The sequence below is a fragment of the Ischnura elegans genome, chromosome 4 (genome assembly GCF_921293095.1).
Source record: "Ischnura elegans chromosome 4, ioIscEleg1.1, whole genome shotgun sequence".
Classification (NCBI taxonomy): Eukaryota; Metazoa; Arthropoda; class Insecta; order Odonata; family Coenagrionidae; genus Ischnura; species Ischnura elegans.
Genome location: NC_060249.1, coordinates 42,648,795 through 42,663,099, shown reverse-complemented (window position 1 = coordinate 42,663,099; position 14,305 = coordinate 42,648,795). Strand labels below are relative to the sequence as shown.

The window sequence follows — 14,305 nt, the reverse complement described above, 5'->3', positions numbered from 1 at the left end:
ACAATAGCCTTTATCCCTTGTTTAATGTAGTTAAATGAGATTTGGTTGGCATTGGGTGTTTTATTTACATCGTAAAATAAATAATTCACCAGTAGTGTGTAGGATATTCATCACCTGTATAATGATTGACTATATAAAAGAAAAATCAAGTTTCGTTAATCATAGAAAAATTACTACCCGAAATGCTAGTTAAATATTTTTATTCGTAATGCATTTAGCGTCGTATTGGAGACACGTTTGTATTCTATGCTTTTCGCGCTTTAACTTTTCGAGAGTCTTCTGATTCATTTCCGCGCATGCGCAGTTGTCAGAAACGATCGGGAATTGAGGAGTGCTCCTGTGGTTGGGGAATCTATGAGAGAAAACAAGCGGCGCACGCAGTGTTGTTGGTTGTGTTTATGTGTACGAGACTTGTAACACGTCGGTGATGGTGGACAGCATTTGTTAGCTCAGTGCATTTGTTCTTGTACGCTTTATTGAGACGTTGAATGTGGCGCAAAGACCTGTCATTACCTGCATAGTTCGTATATAGAAACGTGCATGATGTTGGGATCATTTATCAAGAAGGGAGCCTCCTGTTTCGCCCACTCCAGTGCGGCTTATCCTCTCCCGTCTAAAATCTTGAGTTGCGGTTTTGCGAGAACAGTACCTGCCTTTCGAAGTGAGCAGTTGACTTCTCGATCTGAGGATGGATCCATACCAACAACCTCGAAGCGAGCGAAAGCACCCGGCAGAAATTTTCAAGTAATGAAGAAGCATCCAAGGTGAGGACGGATAGTTTTAAGTCTATTTACGGGAGAATCGCCTTCGTATTGCGCCGGTGTGAATATTTTTTATTAATGTGTCGCCGAAGGTCATTGACAACCCCCGGAAGGTTTTCGTTCCCTGCGTATTCGGGCTTTGCCACCAACTCAGTTTTCTTTAAGGCAACTACGCTTATTATTTGTTTCCTGTTTCTCTTTTCGGCCACCAAATCTTTTTAATCAATCCGGTATGCATTCCTAGTTAGCATAGGAGCTAATGAGCCAAGCCCACATCTTTAAAACCTGCTAGGATCAACACCCTTGTTCGAGGTCAAGCGGGCAGGTTGGTGATGGCCGCAGGTTCATTGGCCTACTCTATTTTCTTATTTTAAAAAGCATTTTAGTTTAAATTTTTATTAGAATTAAGCGTTTTTGTTGATTATTTTTCATTCTCATTGCTTGGTTATTATATTGTAACCCTTTCTAGTACTTCGGCGGTTAAAAATTCTTGCTTCAGCTGAGTTTCTGAGGAAGGAACGTTTATATTAAAGTTTTCTCCGCAATTGAGAAGCCTCTGTATGTCGTTCATGATTTTTATTTACATTAAATCTAATTTGATGATCATAGGTATGAAATTCCGACTTCAATTTTGAAAGACAACCTATAGGAAAGAAATTTTTTATCAGCTCGGTACGCTAGGAGCAGCTTCTTGTTTTTCAGCCTCAGCTTCTGTTTTCTGTGGATAATGATAGGGCACAATATAAATGTATTATTACAAACTTTACTAGCAAAATTTTAACCGTGGCAACTACAATTTAGTTTACCGTCATATTTGATTGGAAATTAACGTGTTCGTTTGGAATAATACATGTAATGTTTTACTCGTAACTATTTTTACCGAAGGGGGTCTGGCGGTTCTAATGAGAGAACAGTGGTATTGTATACTTTCTATAACATTTTTCAGTTATGAACCACAGGGAATAGTGTTAAATGAATTTATTATTAGTTTTGATATCAGCTGTGATGACGGAGAATTATTACATACCTCCTTGTTTTTCTGTCTGTTTATGGATATGTATGAATTTTTTAATTCGATCTTTTATATCATTCATTCAAGAAGTATGCCATGAATGATTGATATAGCATGAAGGAAGAACCCATGATAATTCACGCCTGGGATGAACCACTTTTCAACGATTGTTCGGATCGTCCTTATTCGTAGTGAGTGACTGGAAGAGGTATGGATGATTGGAATCAGCTGATTTTTTCTCTGTTATGGCTTATTCTAGTAATCGCGCTAATGTGGCGGACAATTCCCAAAACCTTCAGTATTTGTTATGAAGCGGAATTTTATTATCTAGACTATACTTATTGCAATAATGCTTTACTACTTGCGATTTTAGTCAGTACGATTTTTAAGTGATTAAATGAAGTAAACTTCAAAGTCGCCTGATTTGTGTTTTGTAACATTTGTGTTTTTGTGAAAAGGGGGTCTTGTCAGGTTCTTATCTTCTTGTGCCTCCATTGTGTTTATGCGTGTATACTCGGGGCTAGACTCAGAAAAACTTCGGTGGATCTATTTTTGCTCGGAGGAGAACGATAAGGTAGCGTAGTGGTTTTCAGTTCGTCAACAGTGAGAAGGATACTGGGTGTAGTTCTAGTTTAAGGCTTTCGGAGACACGATAACCTACATGTTTGTGGTATTTGTAGCAGTGACGTCATGGAAAAATTAGCAGTGCCGGAACACACTTTACTTAACTTTTTTTAGAAGTGAAATAATATTGTTTTTTTTAAATAATAAGTTATTATTTACATTTTATTACATTTTTTTGTTTTGGTTACGAATGTATACATTAGAAATTTTGAGGAAGCAAAATTGATAAAAGGGTTATTTGACTGTTATGTCTTTAGTTAACCAGTGCCGGAACGGCGTTCAGGCACCATGACACCACTGATTTGTAGCCTAATGTAGGGTAACTGCATTCACTGTTTTGATGCATTTTAGGCATAGCATTTTAAAGTAGAAACACATGAATCCTCTATCTAATTAAACGTTACATGATTGCAAATAGTCTGCTTTAGTATTCTCCGTAGTACTTTCTCCTGCCGGGAAAGAATTAAATGTCGGTATATATATGTACTTATCAGTCAATTATAGCCATTTTGGGTGTGCGAGTTATTTGGATAGGAAATCCCTTTCAAGGGGGTCCATTTGGAGGGGATGCACGTAATACAATTTCTCCCAAACTCTCCAGGGTTGGGTCTGGACCCTTGGACACATCCTCCTTACCGCTCGCCTCGGTGTCAATCCTATAGGTTAATGCTTGAAATAATATCTCAAGGAAACTAAAATTAATGTAATCATGGTATATGTACATTGAAAACTGCGATGTAATACTGTTTTTGATGTAGTATGGCCTGTTATCAATCAGAATTAACAAAAGTAGAATTTCTATCGTTGTAAATAGTAAAATACTTACCCCGTAAGACATCGGATTACACCTAAGGATAAAACGAGTACTTTTTACTACGGGATTACTTTTGGCGATGTTTTAAATATTAAAAAGTAATGTCTCATCTTTGCTAAGCAATATATAAAATCATACTTGTTCATTATGACCTGAGTGTAGTTGAAACTCTAGCTATACTAGCGTGTTGTCTGATCAAAATCTTCAGAACTACTCTCGCATAAGGTTCGTCAAAAGCATTTTATTAATAATATAGATAACAACCATTTGCGGTGTTGATATAGTTTATAATTGGAGTTATATTAACGTACCAGCATCGTAAAATTTACCGTAGAATTCAAGGAAAATTAAGATTTTAAAATTTAATCATAAAAATAATATTCTTTTAAATATGTTGAAATGAGGTCGTTTAGAGTTTTATAGAAATTCTTCTCGACAAAAATATAAAATGTAGGGCATGTCCTCGATTTTCCTCACGTCTGGTATCCTCAGAAATGGCGATTTCGCGTGTCTCACTGTTGTTTGCTACGATTCTTCGGAAAAGAAGTATATGGTTTTTGACGCCGGTGTGCTTTCTCCTCATGTCGGCATCCCGGCCAAAAAGTTGGCGATCCGGTTATGATCCTTAACGCCGTGAAGGCGTAGGCGCCCTTTACTCGCGGCAAATACTATTGTTTGTTCCGTTTGCTAGTTGTGGCTCGCACTGTTTGGAGTCGATCGACTGACGAGGGGTACCGTGGATGAGCCAGCGTTTCGGCCGAATTAGGATGATTTGATGCGTTGCGACTAGGGCCAGATCCACTGCCAAGGTCCGGAGACTGAGCATGGTCGCTATGCAATGGTGATCGTGAACTTTTACATTGAGAGTTTCATGCTTACATGTTAGAAGTACCAGCGAAAATAATGAGAAAATTTTATTCTTTCCACTCGGGCTGTTATGCAATGTGCAGATAATGGAGTTATGCCATTGCACCCAGATAAGGTCGTTCTTATAAAATAGAGACAGTATTGTGGGCCTGTTGGAGAACTTTCTTGTGGTATGTAATGGCATTTAATATATCACAGATGTTTTTTCTGCTCTCTCTATTTTATAAGAATGACTTAGTCGGGGTGAAATTGCCTAACTTTCTCATCTGCACATTGAAGAGCGACCCGAGTGGAAAGAATAAAATTTTCTCATTAGTTTCGCTGCTATTTCTAAGCATGGAACTCACCAATAGCCGGAGCCAATAGTAATAAAGTCCACGTTTCGCTAAAATCATTTGTGCATCTTCGGCGCTGTTATTTGTGAGTGTTAAAAAGCTTTATTTTCAAATGAATACATAGCATGAGGTAAGTGAAAACAATAAATCAAACAATCCATTCTTATACTAAATGATCATTTTATAATAATGCTGTTTAACTCTTGAAAATTATTATCCTTGGGATACCCAAAAATGTTGCGAAACGTCGGCCAAGGGATTGGTTTATTTTTATAGTGACCCGTCTCCATGATAATAGCAAGGAAATGTTATCACTAAAAAGGTCTAGAAATATTAATCATCGGTGTGGGATTGTATAAGAAATATCAGATAAATGTTGATACGTAGAGCGTTATTATACACATGTCCCTTTAACCCTTTCTAACCCAGGGCTACTTTTGGGAGAATTCAAAATTCAAGATTTTTTCTTATGAAAACTTGAAATTTTGCAATCAATCATAATTATCGTGGCAACTGAATATTTCGTAATTACCATTTACAACACAAAATAATGCGCAGTTTAGATATTTCCTCAACAGAGCATGTAATATGTACATTTTTTATGTTGCTTAGAAGCAGCATTGGGTTATAATGGGTTAATGTATTCCGAGATTCGACGATCGTGATGAAATGAGATTATAGGAAATGAGGAAAGAAATTTTTGGGGTATAGTTTTAATTCTGCTATTCGAGACTACTTCAGAACTTCCCGAGGATTTTGTTTATGATGATACGATTCCGTTGGCGTAAATTAAGACGAAGCATGGGTTGAGGATGTTCTAGCACGGGTGGAGTTGATGCATTTTAAGTTGTTGGAGAAGTCGTAAATCAACACAGAAATTTACAAGGAGAAAAGAGTCCGAAAATATTCTCAATTTCCCTGCTATTTCTCCGATGAAAGTATCAGGTGGTAAAAATGCTGTAATATAGTGTTACATTTAGGTGTTTTCAATTTATGATTCCATAAGAGCTTATAGTTTGTAGTACATCAGGGTGTCCTCATATTTAATGTATCCATTTCCGCTACCACATTTCATAGATTTTGACGATAATTTAATTACGGCGGAGTCGGAATTTACAGTGATATGCGGCCTCTTAGTACCCAATTGGTCAGGAAAAAAGTGTTGAAGTTGAAAAATGGATTTTTTCAGTCACCCAATTGAATAAAATTAATTTTTCGGTTTTATTATCAGTATCCAAGTTTCTACGAGTGAATCAGTTTTGTCGGGAATTATTTTTCAATTTTCTTCTTTCCCGCTGGTTACGAGGGAAGCCAGAAGTGTGCGGAATATTTTTTTCGATAAAATTGAGGAATTTGGCAGTACTTGTTTTCAATAATTACAATTTTTAATAACAAGCGTGTGAATTAGGTATTTTATTTTTTTTTGTTTAAAAAATTGTTTATTTCCAATCGCAATCACAAATATTTGTATGCCTTGTCCTCCCCTCAGAGTTTGTTCCAGTTTGGAGGTGGGCAAATCCTGCATATCGTTAAATTTATTGCCGGTATTGAATCTGTCTCTACAGGCTCTTGCTTTTTATTTTCTTTGGGTCTGTGATGATTACTTTAAAATCAAGTCGCATCTGATGAGAGAAATAGCGTTGGAGATAAGCAGAAATTTGTTTGCTTTTAAAAATAAGCGCAATCGTGTTGAATAACATTCAAAACGCGGATGACGTTCACGACGGTGATAATCGTGGAAACCGCATTGCTTGCATTTTAGTGGAAGCATGACCCCGTGACCTTGTTGTCTGAAAGCGAACGCGCTTCCTCATGTGATACTATATGATCCATCGCCAGACATTGATAGCCGCGAGAAATTACTCATTCATTAATATTTGATGCGATATCTGATGGTATTCGGATCAGGGGCGCAGCTAAGAATCAAGTCTGGGGAGGTTTAGGTGCAACTAATACCGGTGTGTGTGGGGTAGGGTATACTCACCAGGATAAGCGGTAAGTACGAGAGATTAATAAATTGCGGAATTTTAAAGGTAAATGGTTCAAAATGGTGAGTCGGTGAGTACGGCTTTCTGAGGGATATTTTATTAATCCTTACCCTATTCTATTAGTAATATCAATCCAATTAAGTAAAATGGATTTAACTTAAAATTTCTCTGAGCTCTGGGGGGGGGGGGGTTTATCCCCCAAAACCCTCCCTCGCTGCGCCACTGCTTCGGATAAGTGTTGCTATGTGTGTCATTTCTTCGCGTGCGACTTTCCCGTTCACATTATTCGTTAGGAGGGAATCCGAGTCTTAACTCTTTTGTTTGCGTCTCCTTTCGCTTTACTAACTTTTTTCGCGGCATCAGTTTTAAATACAGACCTAATAGGATTATGGAATTGTTTTGTGCTTCAACTTAGTGAACACTTAATTTTTCAGTTGTCGGCTTCCGTAATTTTTTAATCAGCATGTTTACCACACAATCGTTATTTTACCCATAAGGCATATCACATGCGATTTTATGAATCATGAGCTAAATCGAGGATTTGTGATAGATGCAGTTCATGATTAATGTTTTTAATTAGCGGGCGTAAATACGCTTTACAGAATTCTTATGGAGAAGGTGAATAGGTGATAGAATTAGCTCATGTTATGGCTGCTCATGCTTTCACGCGGTGCTTCCCCGTAATTCTGTTTCTCTCCTGATTATCTTAATGCATTTTTAAATAAAAATAATGCCCACACGACGACAGTCTATTTTCATGTAAATTCATGTCTTTCTCTCAGTGAAACAGTTGAATTTACTCTTTAAATACCGACTGCAATGTGAGTATTGGAATAGAATGCGACAGGCGTCACTGAATAAGGGATTTCTTGTGTAAAAGAGGTTTCAGTACCGTTGAAAGTATTGACACATAGTTATGAAAATGTCGCTGCGCGATTAGACTTTTAGATTAAAAATAAATAAATTAGTAAAATTTAATTATTTGTGCGGTATTGACCAATCGAATCATGTTTACTTACATTGTCGCATTGCCAGTTTTCAGTAATGATATTGCTCCATCTTCCGTTTTCTAATATTATGATATTATTTACTATTTAGGTGTTTCGCATATTTTGAATCTTTAACCATGGTGTACAAGGAGTATATACATGTATATATCCTAAACGCCGCAGGAAATGTCATAAACTCATAAATGTCTCTGGCAGTGCTGAAATTACTCAAAATATAAGTTGTTTGAGAAAGGCAGGGTTCTGTAGTAATTGTAGTTGGCAGATGACTTCGGAAAATCCTCTTTATTTTAAATTTCAGAAGTATATTCATAGTTTTTTGTATTTGCCGAAAAAACCATTTCAAAAGCGTCAGTTAAAATTAAATCAGCAATCGGCTGTTGAGAAGATTCGATGGTACTCTTAAATTCCCCTTTCGCAGGGGAGTACTGTTTGCAGTCTAGATCACTCTAGTATTACTGTCTCTATGGTCCGGTTTAATAATTTCTGGTTAAAATTAAACTAGTAGAGTATGAAAGCTGGAGTTAAAATATTACTTTACTTATGGTGATGATTATAACTAAACGTAATTTTGTACTACTTTCTTTGATTGACTTTCAAATATTCTAAAGTTTTTCCGTTGCATCATGTTCAAGTCAACGCTAAATAGACAAAATCTTGTGAGCTGGATATTTTACACAAAATATCATGGCGTGAGTTCCAACTAGAAAATATTCAGTGAATACTTCGTCAACTGAGGTATAGTAAATATTTCAAACGATATTTATGGACGTACATGTTAGAAATGATTAGACACTTTTGGAAAGGGTGCCTTCCTTCATTCAGCCATCAGCATGCATCCTCTTTCGCTCATTAGTCATTATTTTTCAGCCGAAAGGCGCATAGCAGAAAAAAATTACCTCGAATGTTTTGCTGCGGTTTAAAATACTGTCGGATGAGCAGAAACATTTGTGTCCTTAACAGCTTAAAATGTACGTACAGTTGTTACGTTTAAAATTAAAAATGAGACCTTATCATCGCTGTTGATAATTTTAAAAAACTATACATGTATGTCAAAACCAATTGTCAAAATTCTTAAATAACTAACGGCTGATAAGTAAGCCTTGAGGGAAAACTGTAGTTGTTTCAAAACTGACTTGGATACATTTAAGACATTCGCGAATAGCTCCAGAACTGTTCATGATATTGTATATTTTTGTATCCCATAGCCCTAATACTGCCTTAAATATTACTCATGGGCTAGCAATTATTCGGCATGCTATTATAGCTATCGCTTATTTCACCAAAGATGCTTTTGAAGCTAGAAACGAGCACGTTAAATTGCATAGGTTTTTCTTCATGAGAAATATTTCGGCAATCGACTATACGGGTAAGTTCTCAATAGAGAGACTTCTAGCGACCTCAAATCCGTTTCTAATATGTTTAAAGTCTGGTTAAATAAGGAGGAGCACACCGCATATTAAAGAAGCCCTTGACTTTGTATTTCTTCACCAGCTAATACTGATCCACTCGCTCTGAAGTAATGATATTGCTCCATCTTCCGTTTTCTAATATTACTACCGAAGTATCGAGGTAATTATGTAAGATAAGGAGAAGTATAAGATGAAAGAGGAGATGATGATGGTCTATTTGCAGATTTATTTTTTTGCTGGTAATCAATTATCGCTTAATAGGCCTCGTTATCATTAATTAATGAAGCAGGTCAAAGATTTTTTTGTGTTTTCTGCTGTAGGGTTCTGACCTTTTCCATTCGAGGGAATGTTCCTTTTGCTCTCATTTATTGAACTTTGCACCACATTTGAAAGAGATTACTTTTACGAAGACGGTTTTGGTCCCCTTAACGCAAAAGTAAATACCGTGAACGATATGTTTGAAATAGACATGACTGCAGTAGTGGAAATGCGCTATCGCTCGAAGCGGTTTTGAATAGTATGTTTGTACTGTAAGGGTTGTAAAAAATACTGGGGTCGCCACTCTTGAATATCTCGATTTCAGTTTTAATGTTTTGTACCATATTTTGAGTGAAATTTTACCCTCCATGGCTGATACTGCATGTAATATTTACTGATCCTAGTTGGAATTAAAATATACATTGTCATTATTGAGCAAAATTCGGAATTAACAGTCTCCCGAGAGTAAACGTTTAACAGCCTTGAGCTTTACCCCTCTACCAGGGAGGTAGACATAATTTGTAAACCGTTATCACTTTCATTTTTGTTGTACCATCAATTGTTGTGACTAATGGAGCAGTGAAACCTGCTGTTGCTAGGTGAGAGAGCTCGTGCATCTCGAACATGTGTAATTCACGCCACATCAAACAGTCTTGAGGTAGTTTGGATGCTATCTTATTATTTTGTCATAATCGTTACCCTATCCGAGGAAAAAAATGGAGAATGTATATCGTTATGTCACATGCACACGGAAAACAAAGCGACGTGTCTTAAACGTTTTTGTACTATTTCAAATGATTTTTCTTGACTATTTTGATTTTCATATTTGTTTTCTCTTCTTATTTTGTGTCTGTCCAGTCTTCAGTGATGTTGAACCTTAATTTCATCTGATAATAGTAAAAGTTTCATTTATGAGCTTGTGATGACTCTCCGTCTCCTTTACTATTTTGATGCAGTGAGCTTTTTTATCATTAGCTTCCGGTGAAGGTCAATTCTTATTCATGTGCTTTCAGATGTTACTTCAATGGTGGCATATTGAGAAATGAATACAATCTAACCATAATGTCATTGATGTCGGACTTCATAGCGGTTATTATTCTTGATGATGGCGTGGAGGATATTGGTTTCATTATGGAAAATGAAGAAATGACAAAACTTGGTGACAATTGTGTCGTCTGCATAGCAATCGGAAATGATGATGAAGTGGAAAAAATGTTTGGTGGGGTAAAACTTGTCGAGAATCGCCAACGAAGGCGTTTGAAGCTAGACGAAGCGGCGCTGACAGGCGAGTGGGAGGGTCTTACGCCTCCCTCTGATATACGTAGAGCAATAGGGAGTCGTGGTTCATTTCCTGCTGCAGCCTAGCATGTTTTCTTCTCGTTAGCTCCGATAGCTTTCCTTGCGCGAACCATGGAGTCCTTCAGACACCACCAGTGGGGAAGCAAGAGAATTGTAATCGCGCATCTGTGTGAAAGGAAGTATGGAGTACGGGTACTTCATTTAAAGGATTTGGATTTGTAGGATGCGGTTCTTACAAACTTCGTATTACATTCTGGCTGAGTCTCCACGTTCTTTATACGTATATAAGTTTATATTTTTCCCAAAAAGACATCCTTTACTATGACCCACGTTTACATTTTTTATTAAGTCAGCGGAGATGATAAATTTTCTCCAAAAAAATCATCGTAATAAGGGCCCTCGCTCATAATAAAAGATTCATAGCGGTTGCCGCCCTCTTGAAAAGTATGGACTTACTAGAGCTCCGACTCCAAGCGAGGAACTTAGATTTTTTTCTCCGAAAACTCGGGAGGTGGGTGACGGATGAAAATCTAACTATTAGCTTTCTTAATATATTTTGAACTGTTAAAAGAATCAGCAAAGAAAACTGTAAAAGTAGCGATGAGTATATATTGTTTTTCAGTCGCTTCGCTTATTCAATATAAATGTTACCATTTGTAATGCGCCCGTTTTGAGGAATAGCTTGTTCAGTCTTTTTCTCTTTATTTTAAACAAAAAGGTATTTGTTCCTCGATTTTTGTTGTTGATCACGTGATGGTTTGATTCCTGGATCAATTTTGGAGGGCAGTTGAAGGATTTGTTCCTTCGTCGTAACGAAGCGTATCTCACTTTGTAAACTTCTGATTGAGAGTAGTCCGTGCCGTGGTCACCCGGACATCAGTGAGTGCAGTAGCATGCATACCTATGGGTTTCGAAACCGCTGAAGGAGTTAAGAGTGGGTTATAAATAATTGAGAGGTGCCTCATCAAGGAGATACCGACGTTACAATTTATGTCAACCTTGCAGGCACATAAATACACATAGGCGACAACGAGCAAATACACTTATAATTGTTGATCGGAGAAACACGTTTTTAACGAGGACACCAATTTTTTAACCTGTGCGAATCGCACTTAAATTTTATTTTTAGTCTATTTGCTGGAGTATAGGTCACTTATTTATTCATTTTGACTAAACATGATGCAAAGCAAACGTTTTGGAACTTCATTTTCTATTATCAAGACTTTCATGTTAATAGCACTAACATTAACCATAAACGACCAGAAGGTAACAAATTATCTTCAATATTACCCTCCTGATGAGGCAGGCCATATATTTTTCTTTCTAGTCTCCTCCATGTCGTACCAATAATCGGTTCTTTTAATTTTTCTCTCATTGTACTTCCCGTATTTTTTGCGAGTTTCATTCATGGAGCGCATTAATTTTTTCTGTGGGATCTCCTTTCTGTCGTTATCTTTTTTGAAATATCTTCAGACGAGTTCATTTCTCCTAGTCCGTGCATTCTTTCAAGTTTCCCGATTCACCCACTTTTCTCTCCTCTTGCCTCCTTCGCTGATCTGATCGGTCATGGTCACTTCCTTGCGTAATTGCCCCCGATTATACCCCTTTCTGCCTTCCTCCCATTATAAGAAGTTCGTAGCATGATGTGAATTTCACTAATTTCTTGGCTTATGTTTCGCATGAGGTATTTCCGACTTCAGGGAGACTTTACAATTTCGCTACTTTTACCACGTTGAAGTGAATGTATTAAGTTAGTTTTTTGAGGTAGAATTGTAATAATTCAATTTAATACTTGATACTAATAATATGGAGGATGCTCTGATTGGGTATTTGGTTGCAAGGAGAGTTTTTACTTGAAAAATGTTCGCTCCGTCATCATCCGAAGCGTGATAGAAATGGCAGTTCTTTAGAAAACAACCCACGGCTCAATCTTGACCTCATGTTGCTAATAACTTCCTAAGTTATTAACCTTTTTATTACCGTGACGTATGTAAATTCTATGGTAAAATAGCGCATTGAGGTGCAATTAGTCCATGAAATAAAGGTCCGTGGTTCTATTCTATCCCCATTCTTATAAATAATTTTTTATTAGTGCATATTCACGTTTTTTCTTCAAATCTAATTTTAAACTGCGCTATTAACTTTTTTTGTCCCAATTAATTGGGATTTGCTGGAAATGGTTTTAGTGAAGAAGCTGGTGATGTCCCCTTCTGGTTATTGATCATTGCCATAGAGCCTTATACCCCAGTTTTTCCATCGTATCTGTATTTTTCTTCCTACACTTATAGTGAAAACTTAGTTTTTCTTCTGTTTGGCCTCTGTTTTTTATCATAAGTCAACAAGCATCCTCGTCACTTCCCATCCAGCCTGTTATCTTCAATCCTACGCAAAATTCTCCTTTTTTTATTCCGACTGTGGGAATCATTTTTATGAAATCGTTGATAAAGCATGAGTAGAACTCCAAACAGTATTTTTTCGTAAAGAATAAAATCGTCCATTATGTTTGCTTTCGTTCAGTTAACCGAGCTTTCCGTAACGCAGTATCACATGTTAAGATGGGCAAAAATAAGGCTCAAGACGGAAAAAAACAATGATTTTATTTCTTCTGGAGCTCTCGGTGGTGGCGAGATTAAGTATTCGCCTGTCAAACTAAAAGGTCTGGGAATTGAGACTCGTATATAAGGTTTTTTTTTACCTCCGAAGAAAAATGAAAATCGGAAGTAACTTGTATTTTAGTTGGAAATGGTATGGTAGATGGCATTCTAATAATTTTTAAGCTTTTCAATTGCGCTACTTACAACGTTTATGTTACCAATGTAAAGTGGATATATTATGCTAGTTAGTTGTTATTGAGGTAGAATGGTAATGAATCAAATGAATGCTGGAAACTTCCTACGTATTTTATTTAGCATTTCGAATTTAGTTGATGATGAATTTTATTGATCGATTTTTGCTGGAATGCGTTGGTGTGTCAGTAATAAATTTGATAATTTTCATTTACCAGAGGTTCCATACTGAACGTTGTTCTCCCCGAGTTATTGAGTATGGTTACCGAATCAGTTACTGATATTGCGATAATTTTCTGTGGGATATGCGCCAAAATGGTTTTGCTTGAACACCAGTCGATTAAAAGTTATGAGGAGAGTGCAATCGGCCCCCAACTCTTAAGACGTACCTCCTCCACTGAAAAACCTATAATCTTGGGAATATATGTTTGTGTTCGACTGAATTATAGTTAGTGGAAGCTGTCTCCTATGTATAATCTAATTAGTTTGCACGATGGAGTGACCGGAGAATTTTTTATGCCTAGTATATGCTGTCGCTTTTCTCCTATCCTTCCTTCTTTTTGTAATTGTTTGTTGAAATCCATTGAGTGATATCCAGTACAATTAGCCTCTATTTTCTGATATAAATGGAAGTATTGTTCCCTAGGAATGTATTTTTACCTTTCGTGTAAACCTATTGTATGAGGCAACCCTTGCGTTAGTGGCAGGTATAGTATGCTTTCATTAAAAATCTTTTGCATACTGGTTTGGATAAATATTTCAGTTAATGGATTTCATTGTCTTATCTTCTGTCATAACCTCTCAATAAATATTAATGCTCGCAGCATCATTGTCAAATGTGAGCGTATACTTTTATTGCAACAATTTTTCTCATCTGATTATCGGAATTTCATTGCGTCTAGATCCTTTTCTCATTTCATTCTTTGGTTAGAATCTGCGGCTCGAGCCGCTCTTATTTTTTGCTGTCTCTCAGTTGGTACGAATGAACAGGTATTTAAAAAATTGTTTTTTCCCCTCATTCATGACTATATCATTATGTAAAATGCCTTTATAAGGCCTGCGCGCTTATCACCCGGAAATTAATCTGTCATCTTAGGCTAATAGTAATGAATCAATCACTCGTGTATCTCCTGGTGGATTTC

At 36.8% G+C, this 14,305-nt stretch overlaps 1 protein-coding gene across 1 annotated transcript in view; it reads left to right on the top strand.

Moving 5' to 3' along the window:
- The first annotated feature begins 314 nt into the window (after positions 1-314).
- The window catches only part of LOC124157367 (farnesyl pyrophosphate synthase-like), a 29,276-nt gene continuing 15,285 nt past the window's right edge, over positions 315-14,305 (top strand). Inside the window, exon 1 of the mRNA XM_046532035.1 lies at positions 315-764. Within this exon, the coding sequence (XP_046387991.1) occupies positions 541-764 (224 nt within the window). The 5' untranslated portion in view covers positions 315-540. The remainder of the gene's footprint in view (positions 765-14,305) is intronic.